Source organism: Lepidochelys kempii, chromosome 9, assembly GCF_965140265.1.
Source record: "Lepidochelys kempii isolate rLepKem1 chromosome 9, rLepKem1.hap2, whole genome shotgun sequence".
NCBI lineage: Eukaryota > Metazoa > Chordata > Testudines > Cheloniidae > Lepidochelys > Lepidochelys kempii.
The window spans coordinates 28,730,586-28,749,927 of record NC_133264.1 but is presented as its reverse complement, the minus strand read 5'-3'; the positions used below and the strand labels follow the sequence as shown (position 1 = coordinate 28,749,927).

At 41.4% G+C, this 19,342-nt stretch overlaps 1 protein-coding gene across 1 annotated transcript; it reads left to right on the top strand.

The window, feature by feature from the left end:
• Window positions 1-1,342: 1,342 nt before the first annotated feature.
• Window positions 1,343-17,882, top strand: LOC140916885 (mast cell carboxypeptidase A-like). Its single transcript, XM_073358775.1, has 11 exons — window positions 1,343-1,413; window positions 1,502-1,577; window positions 3,736-3,860; window positions 6,081-6,183; window positions 6,845-6,946; window positions 8,309-8,410; window positions 9,655-9,765; window positions 11,774-11,864; window positions 12,044-12,249; window positions 15,420-15,504; window positions 17,694-17,882. The coding sequence occupies exons 1-11, from the start codon at window positions 1,343-1,345 to the stop codon at window positions 17,879-17,881; spliced, it is 1,260 nt and encodes a 419-aa protein (XP_073214876.1). The 3' UTR covers window position 17,882.
• The last annotated feature ends 1,460 nt before the right edge of the window (window positions 17,883-19,342 follow it).

Here is a 19,342-nt window from a genome sequence, read left to right as displayed (position 1 = left end):
AATCCATTAAGCACTACCTGCTTATATAAGCGCTGAATTTGAAAAAATGGGGAAAAGATTTCTCTCAACTATACCTGTGTAAATGTGAGGTATTGATTTTATTATTTGTGCAGCAGTAGCTCCTGGAGTCCCCAGCAAGAGACAGGGACTCATTATGCTAGACACTGCACACATATAATAATGAAAAGACAATCCCTGCTCCAAAGACTTTACAATCTTTCTCTAAAGTTACAGGGGTGTAACCGAGAGCAGAATTTAGCTCGCAGTTGATAGCAGAGAATGTGAGGAAGTCAATGCATTGGTAAGCACTTTTGCAGAAGAGTTAGATAGTACACATGTAACAAAGGAAATGGATATGAAAGACTACTATTGACAAAAAGTACTAGATCCAGATAAGACACAGTATGTGTATATGTGATAAAGGACATGGGGATAAAAATCAAGCAGGTCTTAACCATCATTTTTGACATTTTCTGATGGCAGTTTAGATTTCTGAGGAGTGGCTGACACATACATAACACTTGTCTGAAGAAAATGTGTCAGCCATCTAAAGACGTAGTGCCAAATCCTGTTCCCATTGAAATCAATGGCAAAACTCCCATTGACTTCAATTAGCCAGAATTTGACTCAAGTCTAGAAAAGGCCACAAGCAGAAATAAATGAGTTATTTAAATGAGCAAGTTAATCTAGACACAAGCTGGGATAACTCTGTGACTCCACTCCCATATGCATCTGCACAGTAAAAAAGGAGGGGAAACCACAGACATCCCCTGAAAAAAAATCTAAATAAGTGTGTCTTATTTAACTTGCCCATTTCCCACAGTCCTTTTAAAAATAAGCTCCCATTGACTTCAATGGGAGATTTGTAGGTGAAAGGGCATGGGTAGCCTGTTGCTGGCTGGGTTCTAATTTATACAAATCACATCTTCATTCAAGTAACTGTTTCTTATTGTACCTTTTAGCCAGACTGACCTTACTCACAATGAAGAGTACCTTGCTTACACAACTAACTGAAACAAATGAGACTTCCTGTGGAGTACGTTACTAATCACTGAGACTTTTATTCACAAGCCAACCTCCAGTTGTGGGGTTGGTTTTTTTCAGATGTTAAATGTAGATGATCACACAAAGTAGGCATAGTGTTCTTCTCCCATCTAGCCTGGAATAATTAATATGAATCTTAATTACATTAAATATGCATGTAGGTTAAGTCACAAAACCTCACAAAACCACCTCATGCTGTCCAATAAAACCCCAAGAGGAAGTCAGTTGCTCACAGAGCAATAAGAAGACGAGTAGAACTGAGCTGACAGACAGTATTTGCTCTAGAGAAACAAGAAACATGAAGTCTATGGTGCCTTTAGGCTTGATTGTAGCTACTTTTGCTCTTACTTCTTCTTGCTGTTTTGACAGGTAGAGCTTTCTCACTTTAACTGAACCTGGATAGAAACATTTTTGATGCTCAGATCTGTTACTCACTTCTTTCCTTTATGTTTTGAAGTGCAAAGGTATACCGTGTGAAGCCTCAGAATGAAAAACAAGTGAACTTCTTGAAGTACCTGGCCAACATTAAACAGGTGAGAAATTTTATGGGGGATTTGGGTTCTGGTTATTCAATACCTGGTACGTTGTGGTGTGGAAATTTTTAAATAACACTATATTACAACTGCAAAGAGTCCTGTGGCACCCTATAGACTTACAGACGTATTGAGCATAAGCCGTTAGTCTGTTAGCCTATAAGGTGCCACAGGACTCTTTGCCACTTTTAAAGATCCAGACTAACACGGCTACCCCTCTGATACTTGACTATATTACAAGACAATGTCATATTTTTATTGAGTTCTGACAACGTGCTTGGGACTGTACAGACATTAAACAAGACACAGCCCTTATCCTCAGGGGCTTCCAATCTAGCTTAGAGACAGATAAAGCAGTTAAGACATCACAAATTCTGTATTAACATATATATGCACAGCTGCCATTGAACTCAATGGAGGTTGCTCTGTGCTACACAGGGTAAAATAATGCACCCCAAAAATCCCCTACTCCCACAGAGGTGGTCAGAGCTGCAGCTCTGCTGAATTCTTCCCCATAGTCCTAGACTATTCAAAAGCTCTTTCTCTTTGCAAACTAGACAGATTTCCAACTGGAAATTTCTGCTGATTGGACAAAGATGCAGAGATCTTGAGGGATCTATGGATTTAATGGGAAAAATTCCCATGCCAATTCTGAGGAAAACCCATTTCTCTTCCCAGATGGAATGAACCAGAGGAAAATATTTTCTAGCTGCTATGTGGCCTTTATGTTAACATAAGGGTTTTCTACATACAGAGCCTTTTAGAAAGTACTGTACCTAGCATTTTAATATTACAGCAACTCCAGGGCTATTTTACTTAGGAGTCTATCAGAAGTTTATAAATCAGTCACAAAATGTTGCTCTCATGTGAACCTTATCATAAAAAGATTTCTGTTCAGAAAAGAGGGCACTAAAATAGATATATGGCAAATTCAGCTGCTTTCAGCACACTTACCTTTCCATATCAACCTTTGGGTTTATGTATGTTCAAGATGTTTATAAAGCAAAACTGTAAAATAGTTTTTGAAAACCATGCAGGGGTTCCACGACATTTTAATGGAACTGTTATGACTTCAGTGGCAGCATGACAAGCTGACTTTTCCACACTGTAGCCTAAGGACTTTTCAAAAACTATGTTACTATAATTAATCCAAATAAATAAAAGCAAAAAGAAGCACTAGTTTATAATCCAAATAACATTGAAGGGCTACAAAAATTTTTCAAATTAAACATATTTTTCCTCCCCCATCAAGAAAACATCTAAAGTCACTTAAAAATACTGAACAAAACTGGACCATATTTTAGGAGAATAAAAAAACATATTGTTTGAAAGTTTCCATAATTTTCAGCATGATGCAATGTAAATTGTATGCAGTCTACATCTCCAAAAAGAAGTGTTGATCTTGGAATGCCTAACACATTATTAACTATACTGATGAAAATGAAATGCTGTGCATTTACATAATATCCTCTTGAGAGCCTGGTCTTTCTCCCATTGAAGTCAATGTCAACATTCTCTTTTTGTAATGGGAATTTTGCCATTGGCTACAATAACAGAAGCATTGTGATTTCTACTATAATATGAAAAGAAGTTCTGCTAACATCTAAACAGCAGCAGAACTGGAGCATCACCTTTTCATAAAAGCATGGGATGAATTTTAGATTCATGCTTACATGTTTTAAATGAAGGACCCTCCTGATCGAGCTCCAATTGAAATCAATGGGAGTTTGAGCAGACATGTAATACCTTTTCATTGGGGCCCCAGTTTCAGTTTCTTCGAGTTTGTTGATACGCTAAAACATGTTTTGTGCGACTGGAGCAATGATTGCAGTTCTTTTCTCCTGTTTGCATTCAAGGGAGTATTTTAGGAAAAAATATTTTTTTAAATCATAATCTAAAATGACACCAGTTATGATTTAGCAGTTATTGTTGAATGATCAATCCCAGAGCAGTTGAAAAACAGTCCTTCATAGCAGACTCGAACTTCTGAGATGGTTCCATTCTCAGAAATATATAGAAATAGGGCTTTATTTCAAAGAGAAAACAAAACACTGACCGACAATGGTTCTCCTGAGCATTAAACTACTCACCATTCACAAGTGCATGCTTGACTTGACTACATACTAAAATGAGACAATTTGAATTTCTCCCTGTGCAGCTTGACTTCTGGCACCCAGATTCAGCCCCTCATATAGTCACTCAGATGCAGGTGGATTTCCATGTCAGTACACATCAGTCTAGATCTGTCCAGACCCTCATGGAACAGAATGAAATACAATATGAGTAAGTTTTACTTAATTATTCTAGCCCAATGCAGAATAAAAGGAAGTTGTCTGGAGACCAGTGAGGGGGTTTTCAGAAACACCTAAGTGTCTAAGGAGCTCACATTCCTCTGACTTTCAATTAATCCCATATCTGTTGCACTCCACTCAAACAAGAAAATCTTTACACAGGAATACCATTGTTTAGGGTTGTGAAATGTCCAAGGATTTAGATTTTACTTTGGTTCCGAGTGCTAAGATTTTTGCATTTTTCCTAAACCACTTCTCTGATTTGTTTTAGTGCTACAGAATCCCAACAACACAACCAAGGTCCCTAGTATTGTAAAGGATGTATGGGGCCAACCCTTACATATACATGGAGTCCCACTGACTTTGATGAGCATTGTGGATGTGCAGTACTGCTGAAAATCAAGCCCAATGTGTCCTCAGATGGATACCCCCAAAAAAGGGAAATCTGGGTGTTAACCTGCTTGTCACCATCTGTAAAATGAGGATAATAATTACATCACAGCGAGACTTAATTCATAAGTGTCTGCAAGTGCTTTGACATCCTCAGATAAAAGACCCTAGAGAAATAGCACACGCTATTAATATAGTGGGCTCAGCAGAGAGAGAATGATTGAGTACCTAGAGACCTAAAACTTTCGTCACCGCTTTTAAGCCATCGTCTGAAGTAAACTCAACTATACTAAAAATAATGTCCTGGAAGTTTATTATCTTTCTGAACCAAGTACAAGGACTTTACTACAGTTAGTCTGTACAGCGTTTTTCTTTGGCTTGATAATACTATGTTCTTAAATATACCTGATCAGAGAGGAAGGATGGTCCAGTAGTTAGAGTGCTAGCCTCAGAATCAGGAAACCCACAAGCTCAATTCCTTGCTCTGACACATAATTTGTGTGTGACCTTGGGCAAGTCTCTTAGGGCTTGTCTACACTTAAAACTCTACAGTATGCTTAGTGCCCTTAGATCTAGTATGGGTGCTCCACTGTAGGTGCATCTGTGCCTCTAATCGGAGAATTTTGGTAGCAGAGTCCATCTGGCCCACACATACGCCCTCCCTCCCTCATGCTCTGCCATAAGGCTATCTAGCGCTGCACAGGCCAACTGCCCTTTGTTCCTTCTCAGCCACCCTTGCCCTGAGACGGAACGAGTAGCAGTCCAGTTTACTTACTTACGTTATATTTAATAGTGTTAGTTTATAGTTCTTCTTAGAGTTTCCATTCTTTTTAGTAGTACTTTAAAATTTCCGTTCTTCAATTCAAAAAAAAAATCCTGCAGAAGTGCACCTTCTGCCAACAGTTGAAAGCTAGGTCCCGAAAGAACTGGGAGCTAAAGCTGAAATTCCTCCTCATGGAGGGCACTCTTAAACCAGCATCTGACCCAGTCCTAAGTCCTCTCCAGGACGCAGATCATCCCCAGAGCTATGTGGCACTCTATTGGCAATATATGTAAAACATGCATTCTATATTGTTTGTCATAACTTTTGTGTATCTCTGATGAGAAGGAGAAAGTGTGTGCAGGCATTTATGACAACTCTTAGTTCCAAAAGGTTGTTATGGAGAAACAATTCCATGAGAGACCACTTGCCCTGGATTTTGCGGTCATTTAGGTGGGCTTCCCAGCCTATTAGAGAGGCATCTGTTGTTAGAATCAGTGTTGGTGGGGGTTGCATGAAAGGAATGACTGCACGGACGTTGTATGGTTCTTGGATGTTGTTTGGTACAGAGGTGGTAGCTAGGTCGACAGAAGAATTCTTCTAATGCTATCTACACAGGGACTTAGGTTGGATTAGCATCACTGCATGGGGGCGTGGATTTTTCATACCCCTCATCAGTGTAGTTAAACTAACCTAATTTTCTAGTATAGAGTAGGCAAAAGTATTTCTGTGCCTTAGATCCTCATCTATAAAATAGGGATAGTTCTTCTCTATCTTACAGAGGTGTTGTAAGAATAAACTCATTGAAGTCTGTGAGGTGCTCACAGACTATGCCAATGAGCCCTATAATTACCTTAGATCAGTGGTTTTCAACCTGTGGTCCGCAGTCCCCTGGGGGCCCACAGACTATGTCTAAGATTTCCAAAGGGGTCTGCTCCTTCACTTGAAATTTTTAGGGGTCCACAAATGAAAAAAGTTTGAAAACCGCTGTCTTAGACGGACTTATTGAATGTGATTAATATTTTCTTTACCAGCCAGCATATATATTATTTTGTATTGTAGAATTGTATTGCATAACCTGCAAGAAAAGATTGAAAAACAGTTTGATGGCAAAAGGAATTTTACTAGCAGACACAGTTACACGAAGTACAATGACTGGTACAAGGTACGGTACAAAGCTTATGGATTTACGGGCAAATCCTGGTCTCCCCTTCACAGCTGCAGAGGTCTCTTTGGCAGGATTTGTAGAGGCCTCTCCAGCAGAATTTGAAAAGGCCACAGAGAAAGTGTACACCTTTTGTACAGCATGGGGCCCCATCCCTGTGGGTTAGTCATGTGCAATGGGGTTTGGGAACGGGACATTGTGGGGGAGAAATGGAATCAGATAATCTGCCACCATACAAATCTTCTAGTCCTGCTCTCTGCACAAAGGGAGTGGGAGGAGGGGGAGAAATTACTGAGAGGCCATTCCAGCTTCCAAGTAGCCACCAAGGAGCATCTCTGCAGTTCCCCTGAAGCCTGGAAGAGGGAAGGGGGAAATGAGATTGCTCCAATTTTCCCCTGTATATAACCCAAGCAGCCAATCAAATTACTCAGGTTGGGGAAAGGATATTTAACCCTTTGAGGCAAATGGAGCCCTGAATCAAGAAAACAAGAAAGCATGTGCTTAAGTCCTACTGGCTTAAATTTAAGCATGTGATTACATGCTACCCTGAATGAGGATGCTTTCCTGAATCAGTACTGTAATCAGAGACAGCCTCCCTTTGATTCTGAATCATATTTAATCCAAAACTTGTTCCGTAACTGCACATGATTTGTTAATCTAGATTGCTGCCTGGACTGCTAGAATTACTAAAATTTATCCAAAACTGGTCTCCCGCATCCAGATTGGAAGTACTTTTGAAAAGCGACCTATGTACCTCCTTAAGGTATGCATTTCTTTCCGGTGAGATTACGCACATGAAGAGTGGTTCAGATATTCCAATATATAACAAATTAATTAAGTAGAGGTGAAAACAGCATCATACATAAATAATACTGCTCTAGTCTATTACATTTCCAACGCTAATATGAAGAAACACATTTAGATGACATATTGCCTGAGAAAGTGACCAGATTTAACACTGACACTGCAGTTGGGAAATAGCAATGGAGATACAGGGTTTGCAGAGACAGATAGGATACTGCAGTGATGTATGTGGTAAAAGGACCCAGACAGACGGATATAAGCCAATACTGAGTACATTAGCTATGGTCCCTTAAATATGGTCTAGATGCTGAATACCTAACAAAAGATCTATGAAAATACACAGATCAGCGGGTCTTCATTTAGAGCCAAATCCCGTAAGCCTTACTTAGGCAAGACTTCTGTGAGAAGGACTCAAATCTCATGGATCGCACCCACGAGGTGAGGATGGAGTGCTGCTCTCATAGCATTTCCCTCCTCTTTTGGGACCATGGAGAAACTCCTCTCGTGCACAGGGACTCTGTGGCTGACAGAAAGAGAGGTGGAAGAGAGGCCCAGCCACTTTCTGTGACACTGTCTCATACTGAGGCCATGGATATCCAATAAGGAATTAATCCTGCTTGAAATAACATTTCCCATCAAGACTTTTCAATTCGGTGTCAGAGGATAAAGGCATTAAAAAATGCTGCAGCCAGTATAAAAGTGAACTGGGTTCTAGCTGTACACAAAATACCTACGGTTTAAAAGCCCAGTATTCTTGACTCTCAGTTACCCCATTCAGACTAGGGGCAAAATAAATGAGTTTGATGACTGCATTTTTAACACTTGATAAGTTTTCTGCACACAAAAACTATATACTTTCAGCGTGAATGACTTTCTGTAGGTTAAGAGAAAACAATCAGAACAAAAAATAGTAAAGTCTTCATGAGACAGCAGCGTGTTTCGTGTCTCACGAAATGGCAGTTGCTTCTTCAGACAATAGTCTATGTGATATTTAAAGCAACCATAAAAGAAAACAAAATCATAGTAGTTATATAGCTGCAAGCACCATAGGTAACTACACCGACATTTTCCTTCTACCATACAGAAGAGAGGGGCAGGTTTCATGACATCACTATTCATATCAGATCTGAATGTTCTACATATAAAGTGTAGCATTCACTACTTTGGATACTTTTTTTTTCCTGTAAAGTTCTCTCAAAGGGCCACAGGCTAAAAGGGCCATGTTTTTTCTTGTAGAAGTGTCAGTGTGGGCTCTACAGGGCCCAGTTAATAGAGGAACAGCTCCACAACGAAGAAGAGTAACATCTTTGTCTTTGAGCAGGTTGGGAAGGAGAGCGGCAGGAAGAAGGCCATTTTCATGGACTGTGGGATCCATGCACGAGAATGGATCTCACCTGCATTCTGCCAGTGGTTTGTGAAGCAGGTGAGCAAACATGATCTCATTCAGATACTCCACATCCAGAATTTTGCTAGGGGTTACATCCTGGCCTACTTCCTTTGCTGTATGGAGCTATGTAGGCCTAGCCATGCTCAGTTACCACAGAGTACTACTCGTATCCTATAGTGGGCGCTCCACCAAGAGTAGCCAAATATCCTTTCCCCAGCAATTAAATGGAATGTGAAAGATACCTCATAGACTGTAATAACTGTTCTGTAGGAGAGGGGAAGAAAGCCAAATTGGAGACTTGCCCCTTTTCTCCGATGTGGCTGTTGTGGGGGTGGAGTAAGGGAAGCAGGATCTGAAAAAGACCCCTCTGGGTGGGGTTTTGGTCTAAATTAAAAGGCAAATTTATAATGAAAAAGATCTTTTTGATCTCTTGGCATATTCTGTGTTAAAGTACTTGTTTGCTGAAACTCATCTGTATTTGTGAAATCATTTTTTTATTACATAATTGGAGTCTTCAACAATGTAATGCTGGGACAGAGCTGCACTAAACCAGTGGTTCTAAAACTTCTTTTCTGGCGACCCAGGTGAAGAAAATTGGTGATGCCCACAATGCAACGGAACTGGGGATGAGGGGTTTGGAGTGTGGGAGGGCGCTCTGGGCTAGGACAGGGGGTTGGGGTGCAGGAGGGGGTCAGGACTTTGGGTTGGGGGTGCTGGCTCAGGGTGGGATCAGGGTTGAAGGGGTTGGGGGTGCAGGAAGGGGCTCCTGGTTTGGGGGGCTCACCTCGGGCAGCTCCCAGTCAGAGATGCAGCGGGGATGCTAAGGCAGGCTTCCTGCCTATCCGGGCACCGCAGACTGTGCTGCACCCCAGAAGCGGCCAGCAGCAGGTCTGGCTCCTAGGTGAAAGCGCACAAGCAGCTCCATGCGGCTCTTGCCTGCAGGCATCGCCCCCTCCCCCAGTTCCCATTGGATGGTTCCAGGCCAATGGGAGTCCGGAGCTAAGGCAGGGGCAGTATGCAGAGTCCCGTGGCTCCCCAACCTAGGAGCCGGACCTGTTGCTGGCCGCTTCTGGGGCACAGCGTGGTGTCCGAACAGGTAGGAACTAGCCTGCCTTAGCCTAGCACGACCGACAGGACTTTTAACGGCCCGGTCAGCATTGCTGACCAGAACCACCACAACCCAGTGCTTTACATTCCACGACCTAGTACTGGGTCGTGACCGTCAGTTTGAAAACCACTGAACTAAACCATACTTCTGTGTACATGTCTCTCTCTTACAGGCAGCCAGCACCTATAAGAAGGACAAGATCATGACACATCTATTGGACAGTCTGAACTTCTATGTTCTCCCGGTGTTCAACATTGATGGCTATATCTGGAGCTGGACTCAAGTACTATCCACATTTAGTTATTTTCTATCACTCACCTATTTTAGTGTCTGAGAGTCATTAAGATTTTACATCCCCACTTAAAATAAAAACATCTCTCTATGACCTTGAAGTTATTATTCCTGAGAGTACAACTTAGAACAATACTGTAACCAATTATTTAATAGACCAAGGATTCCCTTAGATTGCCAATACTTCCCTCTAGTGCAAAGTAATGTACATTGGAAAAAATTATCACAACTATACATACAAAATGATGGGGTCTAAGTTAACTGTTACCACCCAAGAAAGATCTAGTTGTTATTAGGATATTAGAAACCATTAGCAAAGGGATAGATAATAAGACTGAAAATTATAAATCCATGGTACACACACACCTTAAATACTGTGTGCAGTTCTGGTCAACCCATCTCAAAAAAGATATATTAAAATTGGAAAAAGTACACAGAAGGGCAACAAAAATGAGTAGGGGAATGGAACAGCTTCCATATGGGGAGCAATTAAAAAAACTGGGGCTGTTCAGCTTAGAAAGGAGACCAACTAAGGGGGGATATAATAGACGTCTATAAAATTATGAATGCTGTGGAGAAATTAAATAAGGAAGTGTTATTTACCCCTTCACATAACACAGGAACTAGGAGTCACCTGATGAAATTAATAGGCAGCAGCTTTAAAAACAAACAAAAGGAAGTACTTCTACACAATGCACAGTCAATCTGTGGAACTAACTGCCAGGGGATATTGTGAAGGCCAAAAGTATAACTGGGTTAAAAAAAGGAATTAGGTAAGTTCATGGTGGATAGGTCCATCAATGGCTATTAGCCAAAATGGTCAGGGATGCAACCCCATGCTCTGGAGGTCCCTAAACCTCCAACTGCCAGAAACTTGGCCTGGATGACAGGAACTGAATCATTCAAAATAGTCCTGTTCCGTTCATTCCCTTTGAAGCATCTGGCACTGGCCACTGTCAGAAGACAGGCTACAGGGCTACACGGATCATTGCTGTGAGCCAATTTGGCTTTTCTAAGTTCTTGTTCAAGACTGAGAATCACATCATTTTCCATGTAGAGGATCATAGGTTTTTTATTTTTAGTTCATGTCACTATCAAAATCTTAGGATAAAATTAACCCAGGTAAAGTAGGAGTGCTTGATCAAAGTCCTTGATACCGTACAAGTCCCTCATTGACCTTTTGTGGAGATGGGGAAATGGATGAAGAGGTTACACAGCCAGTCTTTTGCATCTTCTGCTAACCATAGTGGGGCTCTACACTGGCCCTAAACAGGCTGGTGCAGAGAAGACTATTTAAGTTGGAATGGGATGACGATACGTGGATCCACACTTACACCAATCCAATTGCCCCAACCCCATGCATAGGGGACACCAAAAGCTGTGCTCCTTATTCAGACAACATTGGTGGAGGGGCTGTGTTGCAGTCCATGGACTGGATGTGAGGGGTAGATTCTATCCCCTGCCCCTGTACAAAGCTTGATTACATGGGTTATATGGATCAGGGGGTATATATGAATTTCAGCCATTAATAATTACTCCATTGCTTCTCAAATATGATAGATTGTTCTAAGGATCAGAACAGGACGCTTTCTCTTTGTATTCTCTGCAGTTCTCAGTACTTTATCTGCAGTCACATCAGGTCCTGTGTTTATAGTTACTTGAAAGCATCATATATAGCCAGCTGGGAACCGAAATCCAAGCAAATGGGAAGAAAAATGCCTGTTCTAATTGTTCAGTTCTTTGCTAACACATTGTAGACTTGAGGTACAGTTCATGCTTTGGAGACTCAGACTGACACAGGAAAAATTCATTAGATGTGCATTCCCTGTGGACTGCTTTTCCTTTGACTGGTATTGTCTTTTATTTTAAAGATGAAAGTCCTCCTGTTAACCATGTGGATTTTAGACAAGTTCTGAATCAATTTTTACCTTCCACACTGTGCCCAATCTGAGAAAATAAGGAAGATGAGGTTTAAATACTTCAATCATTTTGTCTTGCAGGATCGTATGTGGAGAAAAAACCGTTCCAAAAACTCCAGCACCAAATGCATTGGCACTGACCTGAACAGGAATTTCGCTGCTGCGTGGGGCAGTAAGTAATTTAACTAAAATAAAGAAGATATTAAAACTAATCAGCAGGAGTTGGTTGATGATGTGGGTAAATTGGTCAGTCAATGAAAATGAAGAAGTTTAATATTCCAATTAACACTTAACTGAATTTAGGCTGCAATTCAAATAATGATAAACTGTGAATACGAATCTTATTTGCAGCTACTGGTTTCATCTCAGATGACCCATGCAATGAAACCTACTATGGATCTGCACCAGAGTCGGAGGATGAGACTAAAGCTGTTGCCACCTTCATTCGTAACCACCTCTCTTCCATCAAGGCTTACCTGACCATCCATGCTTATTCTCAGATGTTGATGTTCCCTTATGGCTATACTTTCCATAAAGCACCTAATCACGATGAACTGGTATGTAGAGAAAAATAGACCCATGATGAGTTTGTAAGGGCTGAATTTGATCTCATACATCACTGACTTCAGCAGAGCTATTCATGCTTTACACCAGGAAAAATGAAATCAGAATCAGCTTGGGTAGCGTACTCATGTAAACTTTTGGAAACTATGTACTCTGAGATACTGAGACCTTCACATGGGTTCTTGTGTGCCTTCAATTCCCATTTAGAGCTGGTGAAAATTTTTCAACTGAAACTTTTTAAAAAATCAAAAAACGTTTTTTTTTAAATGTGAAATTTTCACAACTTTGTGTTGCTTATATTTTTTATGGAACTGGAAAATGAAACATTTAGTCAGATTTTCTTTCTCATTTTCTTTTCAATTTAGTATTTTTTCTTTTTTAGAGGCAAAATAGTAGAAGGAAATGAAGGTGGAAAGAGGAAAGAGGGAGAAATGGGGAAAATAAGATAACTTAGTTTTTTTTCATATTCTGTTTTCAACAAATATTGTGAAATATTTCAAATAATCAGAAACATTTCTTTTCAAAACACATGGAATAAACATGACTTCAAGTTATTTGTGATTTTCCCCCTCCCCATTATCAATCCATCTCTGCTCCCATTATCTACACAAAAATCCATTAGCACCTCAGAGGAGGAGATCATACCCCTCTCTACATTTTCAGCCAAACTCAACCTTTTCTTACCGGATCACTGTCAAATTTAACAAACTCCAAACTGCACCCTCTCTAAATGTCCACCCAATAAAGAAAAAAAATATATATACTGTGACAGGGTCAGGCCAGATGGCTACAGGAGAGTGATCCTATTGAGATCCGGGAAGTGGTCGGGCAAAGCCTGCTCACTGCTAAAGGATCCCCCCCCACCAGCCTAAGAGGGGGATCCACAGGACCTGGCACCAAATAAATACGGGGGACAACTAATGAAATAACAGGGACAGGAGTGTGGTCAAAGGGTCAAACAAAGGGAACCGGACGGGGACACCGAGCAGAGAACCCCGGACAGCGCCCACTGCTTCTCAAAGGCATCAAGAGAGTCAGTGGACGCCGCCCAGAGGAACTCTGCCTGGATACGTGAACGGACCAAGGATTGGAAATAGGCCCCACACTCACAGGAGACTCCATCGGCCAACCTCCTCACTCTGGTTTTATAGATGGCCATTTTAGCTAGGGCCAGGAGGAGGTTGACCAGGAGATCCCGTGACTTTGTGGGACTGTGGATAGGGAGTGTATAAATAAGAAGGTGAGGGGAAAACTGCAACCAAAAGCATACTAAAATATTCATGAGGAGCCGGAATAGGGGCTGCAGCCTGGCACACTCCAAATATATGTGTGCCAGGGTTTCCCTCACACCACAAAAGGGGGCTACAGGAGTGTGATAGAAGGCAGATATATTAGCCCCAGGTTAAGTAGGTCCCTTTTCCCTGGGTAAGGTAACAAGGAAGGTTCCAGAACAATCAGGAACTTTCTGGAAACAATTAAGGCAGATGGGCTGATTAGAACACCTGCAGCCAATCAAGAAGCTGCTAGAATTAATTAAGACAGGCAGGCTAATCAGGGCACCTGGGTTTTAAAAAGGAGCTCACTTCAGTTTGTGGTGTGCGTGTGAGGAGCTGGGAGCAAGAGGCGCAAGAAGCTAGAGCGAGAAGGCATACTACTGGAAGACTGAGAAGTACAAGCATTATCAGACATCAGGAGGAAGGTCCTGTGGTGAGAATAAAGAAGGTGTTGGGAGGAGGCCATGGGGAAGTGGCCCAGGGAGTTGTAGCTGTCACATATCCGTTACAGGAGCCACTGTAGACAGCTGCAATCTACAGGGCCCTGGGCTGGAACCCTGGAACCCTCCATTCCTCCAACTCCCTACTTGATACCGGAGGAGTTGAACTGGACTGTGGGTTCCACCAGAGGGGAAGGTCTCTGGCCTGTTCCCCGATCCACTAGGTGGATCAGCAGAGACTGTGAGGAATTGTTCTTCTTCCTTTGTTCTTCTTCCTTTTCCCCATGCTGGCCAGTGATGAGGTTAACTGAGTGAACGGCAGATTTGAGCCACGAAAGTGGCCAAACTGTGGGCTAGTGTGAATCTCTGAGGCGAGCAAATCCGCCAATAAGCACAGAACCCACCAAGACAGAGGAGGAACTTTGACACAATACCAAACCCTCCAATATAAGTGTCTCCTCCAGCTGCTTGCTTAGCTAGGCAATCCAACAACAAAGCCAGGGTTATTAGATTGGCTGGACCTTTTTATTAGCTGCTTGTTGCCCCATTTCTCTGTTTGCCAGCTGCAGGTGATCAACTCCTGTTAAATATCAGATTTTATCGTAATTGTTCCGTGAGTGAATTTAGAAAGGTGACTGGCTGATCTAGAGCAAGCCCATCTGTAGGGATAGAGGTCTGCTTGCTGAGTCCTTACCCACTCAAGTAAGACTGCCACAATGGCATTTGTGGTTTGGACACAATAGGAAATATCCTAAATCCACCAAATGAAAAATAAAACTGGCCACTAAACAACAACAAATGTCTAATCATTCACTACCCTACCAATTTGTGCCACATTCAGACCAGTGATTTAGGTCTGGGGCAGTACTGCAGTTTTATTCCAAGTTAACTCCAAAGGAGTAACACCAATGCAGAACTGGAGTAATACAATGGTGAACTGGTTCAAAAGGATCCCCATCCAATTACCAAGCCCCTCAATCTTTGTAATCCTTCTTCCAAAAGCTACTGAATGAGGCCACAGAATAAGTGATTCCTTGATGACCATTTCCTTGGCCACTTTTGCTCTGAACTTAATTTGTAATTTAAGAATAATGTAATCTATCCCCTTTCTTACAGTATCACCTGCCAGATGCCATGTGTGGAGACGAGACTCAATCCCGCTCTGCTGAAATCAATAGCAAAACTCTTGTTGATTTCACTAGGTGCAGGACTGAGCCCCTAGTTACCAATAACAACTTTTACACATAAGAGTCAATGTATCTTTCCATAGTTATGATGTAATGTTCTCCGAGAGTACAGGCAGAAAGAGGCAGGCACGTTCTAATTGTTAAGAAGACAGACTTTGTTCAACAAACAAATATGCTTTCATGGCATTTGCTCAAAGTATTTAAATCTCCAAACAACTAGCTCTCCTTTTCACTCTCTCTCATTCTTCCTGTTGAAAACCAGACCGAAGTTGCAAAGGCAGCCGTGGAAGCTTTATCCAGCCTGTATGGTACAACATACGAATATGGTGCATCGGCCACTCTAATCTGTAGGTGTCTGAATCCATTTTCTTTTAAACACAAACCACTCATACCACAGTTATTTAGTAATACAGGGACTTGCTGCCCCTTCCACCTCCAAGAGAGAAGGACTGAAACCTGGGCAGGCCCCCAACTGGGTGCTGGCAAGGACAGGGCAGTGAGGAGTGTTGCCTCTCGTACCATTCCTAACTCCCTTCCCTGACCCCATGGGAGATACTAAATCTGTAGCTGGGGAGGGGATGGTCAGGAAGTGTGGGGTGGCTACTCTCTGTCCAATCAAACCTGTAGGACATTAGTATTAACCCCATCAGCTTTAACTTTAATTAAATGAACTTTCCTGCTTTCATAGTAATCCCTCCAGAGGAATATTTTCTGGAGCAAGGTAAACTCTCTGGTAGCCAAGGAGGCAGAAGGGATCAAAAGGAGCCAATGCACACGCACACACACACACACTCACACACTTAATGTGCCTTACCCTGCTGCCCCACCCACTGGAAGATAAAGATTTTCTTCTCTCCTACATGGGAGAGACCCATGTGAAGGACAGTATGTTCCTCTGGTACAGCTCTCTCATACACAATTGCGCACAGTGTTTGTGAGATCTATAATTGGGTCTGATGGAAGAAATACAGCATGAAGCCCAGGTTTTGCCATGTTTGTCTCTACCAGAGAAGAAGAGTAGAAAATTACATCAAAAATTATAATAAAGAATGCAAACTCATCAATATTTTGATCACCCAAAAAGGAGCAGCTTTAGTGTACAATTGTCATGCAAAGATGTGAGATAGCCATATATAATTTTACAGTAAGATTCAGGATCCAAAATGTATTTGGTCCAGGAAAGACATTTCACTATATGCTGCTAGCATTTAAGTTTGCAAATTAAAGCATAGTAAATAAGAGAACCCAAACACCCTTGGCAAATAAATTCACTGAGCAAAAGCTTTTTTTTAAAAAAAAAAAAAATTAAAAAAACTTCTAGGCTATAACAGCAGAGACCAACAGTTCATGTGGACTGTTTACTTGTTTTATTGTTTACATTTACTATGTAATGATTGGAATTAAAATGTCCATTTTGCAAGCCCAGATACCATGAGGAACATGGATCATATTAGAGAGACACTGTCAAGTATCCAAACAGGTTTTCTTTTTTATGTAACTTTCCACTGTTTGTACAAAAGTTTGGAAGCTTGAAATCAACATTAGTTTTATCCTTTTTATTTGGCAAATGCTGATTTTGTTTTCTTACAGCATGTAAACCAACCTACCATAGTTTGCTAAGTGTTTATTCTTGTCATCAGCATTAGCAAACTTGTTATGAAGAGTGTCATCATGGTTTTGGGAATAGGGCTCATTATTAATAGGCTTCTCATTCTGACTGGTGAATCAAAATATTACATGGTCTTGCATGAAAACAAAAAGGGTGGTACATTGAACTATGTGACTTATAATTTTGCTCTAGAGATTATATCTTTCAAACAGAAAGCTTGTTTTGATACATGATGCTTTTTAAGCATCTATCTGTTAAGTCCTTGTACTTCTTCTTGCCCAGTTCCAGTAGAAAACAACACAGTAAACATGGCAACTGTCACTCATTCCACCAGTGTTAGAAAAATAGGACCTTTTCCTGCCACTATCTTCAATAGTATTTCCATAAAAATTGTGACACGAATTCTTCCTCTTGTCATTATTAGAAGAGTAGCCTCCTGCTTTCCCATAAGTAGCCACTATACCTTTTCATTTTTGTTTTAAATTCTTTTTAGCCAGAAGGACTTCTTCACTATCGCCGAATGAATTTGTCTTTGTTTAGATATCATCATATTGTTACACTTCCCATATTCAATGAATGGCCATATGCTTTTGATCAAAAGTACCTTTATTTTAGATTAAAAGAACAACACAGGAAATGAAGTAAAATCTCTGAGCCAGATCCTCCCCTAGTATAGTTCAGTCCTTTTACATACTAGTCTAATACATACTCCTGCAAGCTCTTCTGGGCAGGGACCTTGTCCTCATGCTTGACTACTAAGCGCCTAGCACATTATTGGTGCTATATACACAATAATAATAATCTCAATGACCTCCCCATCCCTCTGACACACAGACCCTCCTATTTAAAAGGGTTTCTTGCCCCTTTTCTCCTGTCACTATGTTTCTGTAGTACCAACTAATTATGCTAATATTGTATGTTTTACAGACCCTACTTCTGGTAGCTCTGTGGACTGGGCTTATGATCAGGGCATCAAATACTCCTTCGTCTTTGAGCTCCGTGACAAGGGCAGTTATGGTTTTCTCCTCCCTGAATCTAAGATAACGTCTACTTGTAAGGAGACTATGCTGGCAGTCAAGTCTATTGCCAATTATATCCTCAGCTATGCTTCATGACTCTTGCCATATGTACAAAGTATATTTTGTTTTCAAATAGTTAGAAATTGATTCCCTTCAGAGCCACTTTCAACCGATAGAAGAAAAAACAGTACCTATTAGTAGCATTTGTTGACATATCGCTGATATTTACAAACCAATAAACAAGTTTTTAAAATAAGCCAACAGAAATTGAGTTCAAGAAAACACTAATATTGAGCATAAGAGCACTTCTCATTCTTAAGCCCAGATTCAATAAGGTTCTTAAGCATATGCCTAAATTTAAGCACATGAATAGTCCCATTAATTAGTAGAACTGGTTGAAAAAACAAAACATTTTTAAAAAGACATTTTCTCTTATTTTTTCTGGAAATGTTAAAATTTCCAACTCCCCTTTATAGATGAGGAAATTGGGATACAGAGCATTTGGGGCACCAAATTTTTTACATTATTTTACAAAAAAGAGCAACTAATCTTTCACTTCCAATTCCAGATTTCCTGTATATCATTTTGCGCCTTGGGCTACAGGAAACCACCCCTCATGGATTAGATTTTTAGTCCACTATGAACATAAAACAGTTAGATAAATGGGCCCAGCTTATTTCCTCCATTTAGGTGAATGGCAAAAATCCAGTGTGGGTGGAGTAGAATCCCCTCACTTTTGGAGTGGAGGGAGAATCATGGGACACAGTGGAAACTGTTACACTGGTCTACCGGGAGTACTGAGCTCCTTGGGTTTTGAGAGAGAACAGCTGGGATAAAGATGCTTTCACCAACACCATCGCCTGTTGGCCCTGTGAATAACCACATGAATATCCCAATGAGAGTTAATGCTGCCTCAGGCAATGTAAGCTTCCGGGGCTATTTTGGTTTGCATTTGGTTGGTCGATGGAAGGGGAGCACTTCAAAAACGAGTAAACTGTATCAGCTTTGAGACACTCCCCCGCCTCCCTGCAGGTGTCCACCCAGCATGGTGCCTGTGCTGGGGAGACATAACAGTCATCCACACACAGGAAGCCAACACAAACACAAGAGTAAATATAGAAGAAATCAGACCAAACGAGTACTGAGCGTACAGCTCACTGCAGTGCTCTATACCCTGGCACCACAGGATCTCAACTAGTGGAGCAGGACATGTGGTGTGCTAGGAATAGATCGCTGAGCACATGCAGCCAAGTGCAGTAACAGCAGGGGGAGTTTCTCCCTCAGTACGTCCATGTTTTCAGTCGCTTTGTTACTGAAGTATGAGCTATAAGAGAGAGACAAGGTGGGTGAGGTGATATCTTTTCTTGGACCAACTTCTGTTGATGAGAGAGACAAGCTTTTGAGCTTCCACAGAGCTCTTCTTCAGGTCTGGGAAACTAACTCAAGTGAGGGAGGGCAGGCAGCTGCAGCCCCCCGGGAAGGTGGGCAGCACACGGCCCCAGTCTCCCCAGCCCCAGCCAGAGCACTGGGGACTGGAGGACTAGAGCCAAAGCCTGC

Bases quoted from the DNA above. Each gene is read 5' to 3' on its own strand.
- LOC140916885 (XM_073358775.1), top strand. From the start codon at position 1,343: ATGAAGTCTATGGTGCCTTTAGGCTTGATTGTAGCTACTTTTGCTCTT. The intron at 1,578-3,735 runs GTGAGAAATTTT...CTCCCTGTGCAG, and splicing joins ACCTGGCCAACATTAAACAG to CTTGACTTCTGGCACCCAGA. The intron at 11,865-12,043 runs GTAAGTAATTTA...TCTTATTTGCAG, and splicing joins TTTCGCTGCTGCGTGGGGCA to CTACTGGTTTCATCTCAGAT.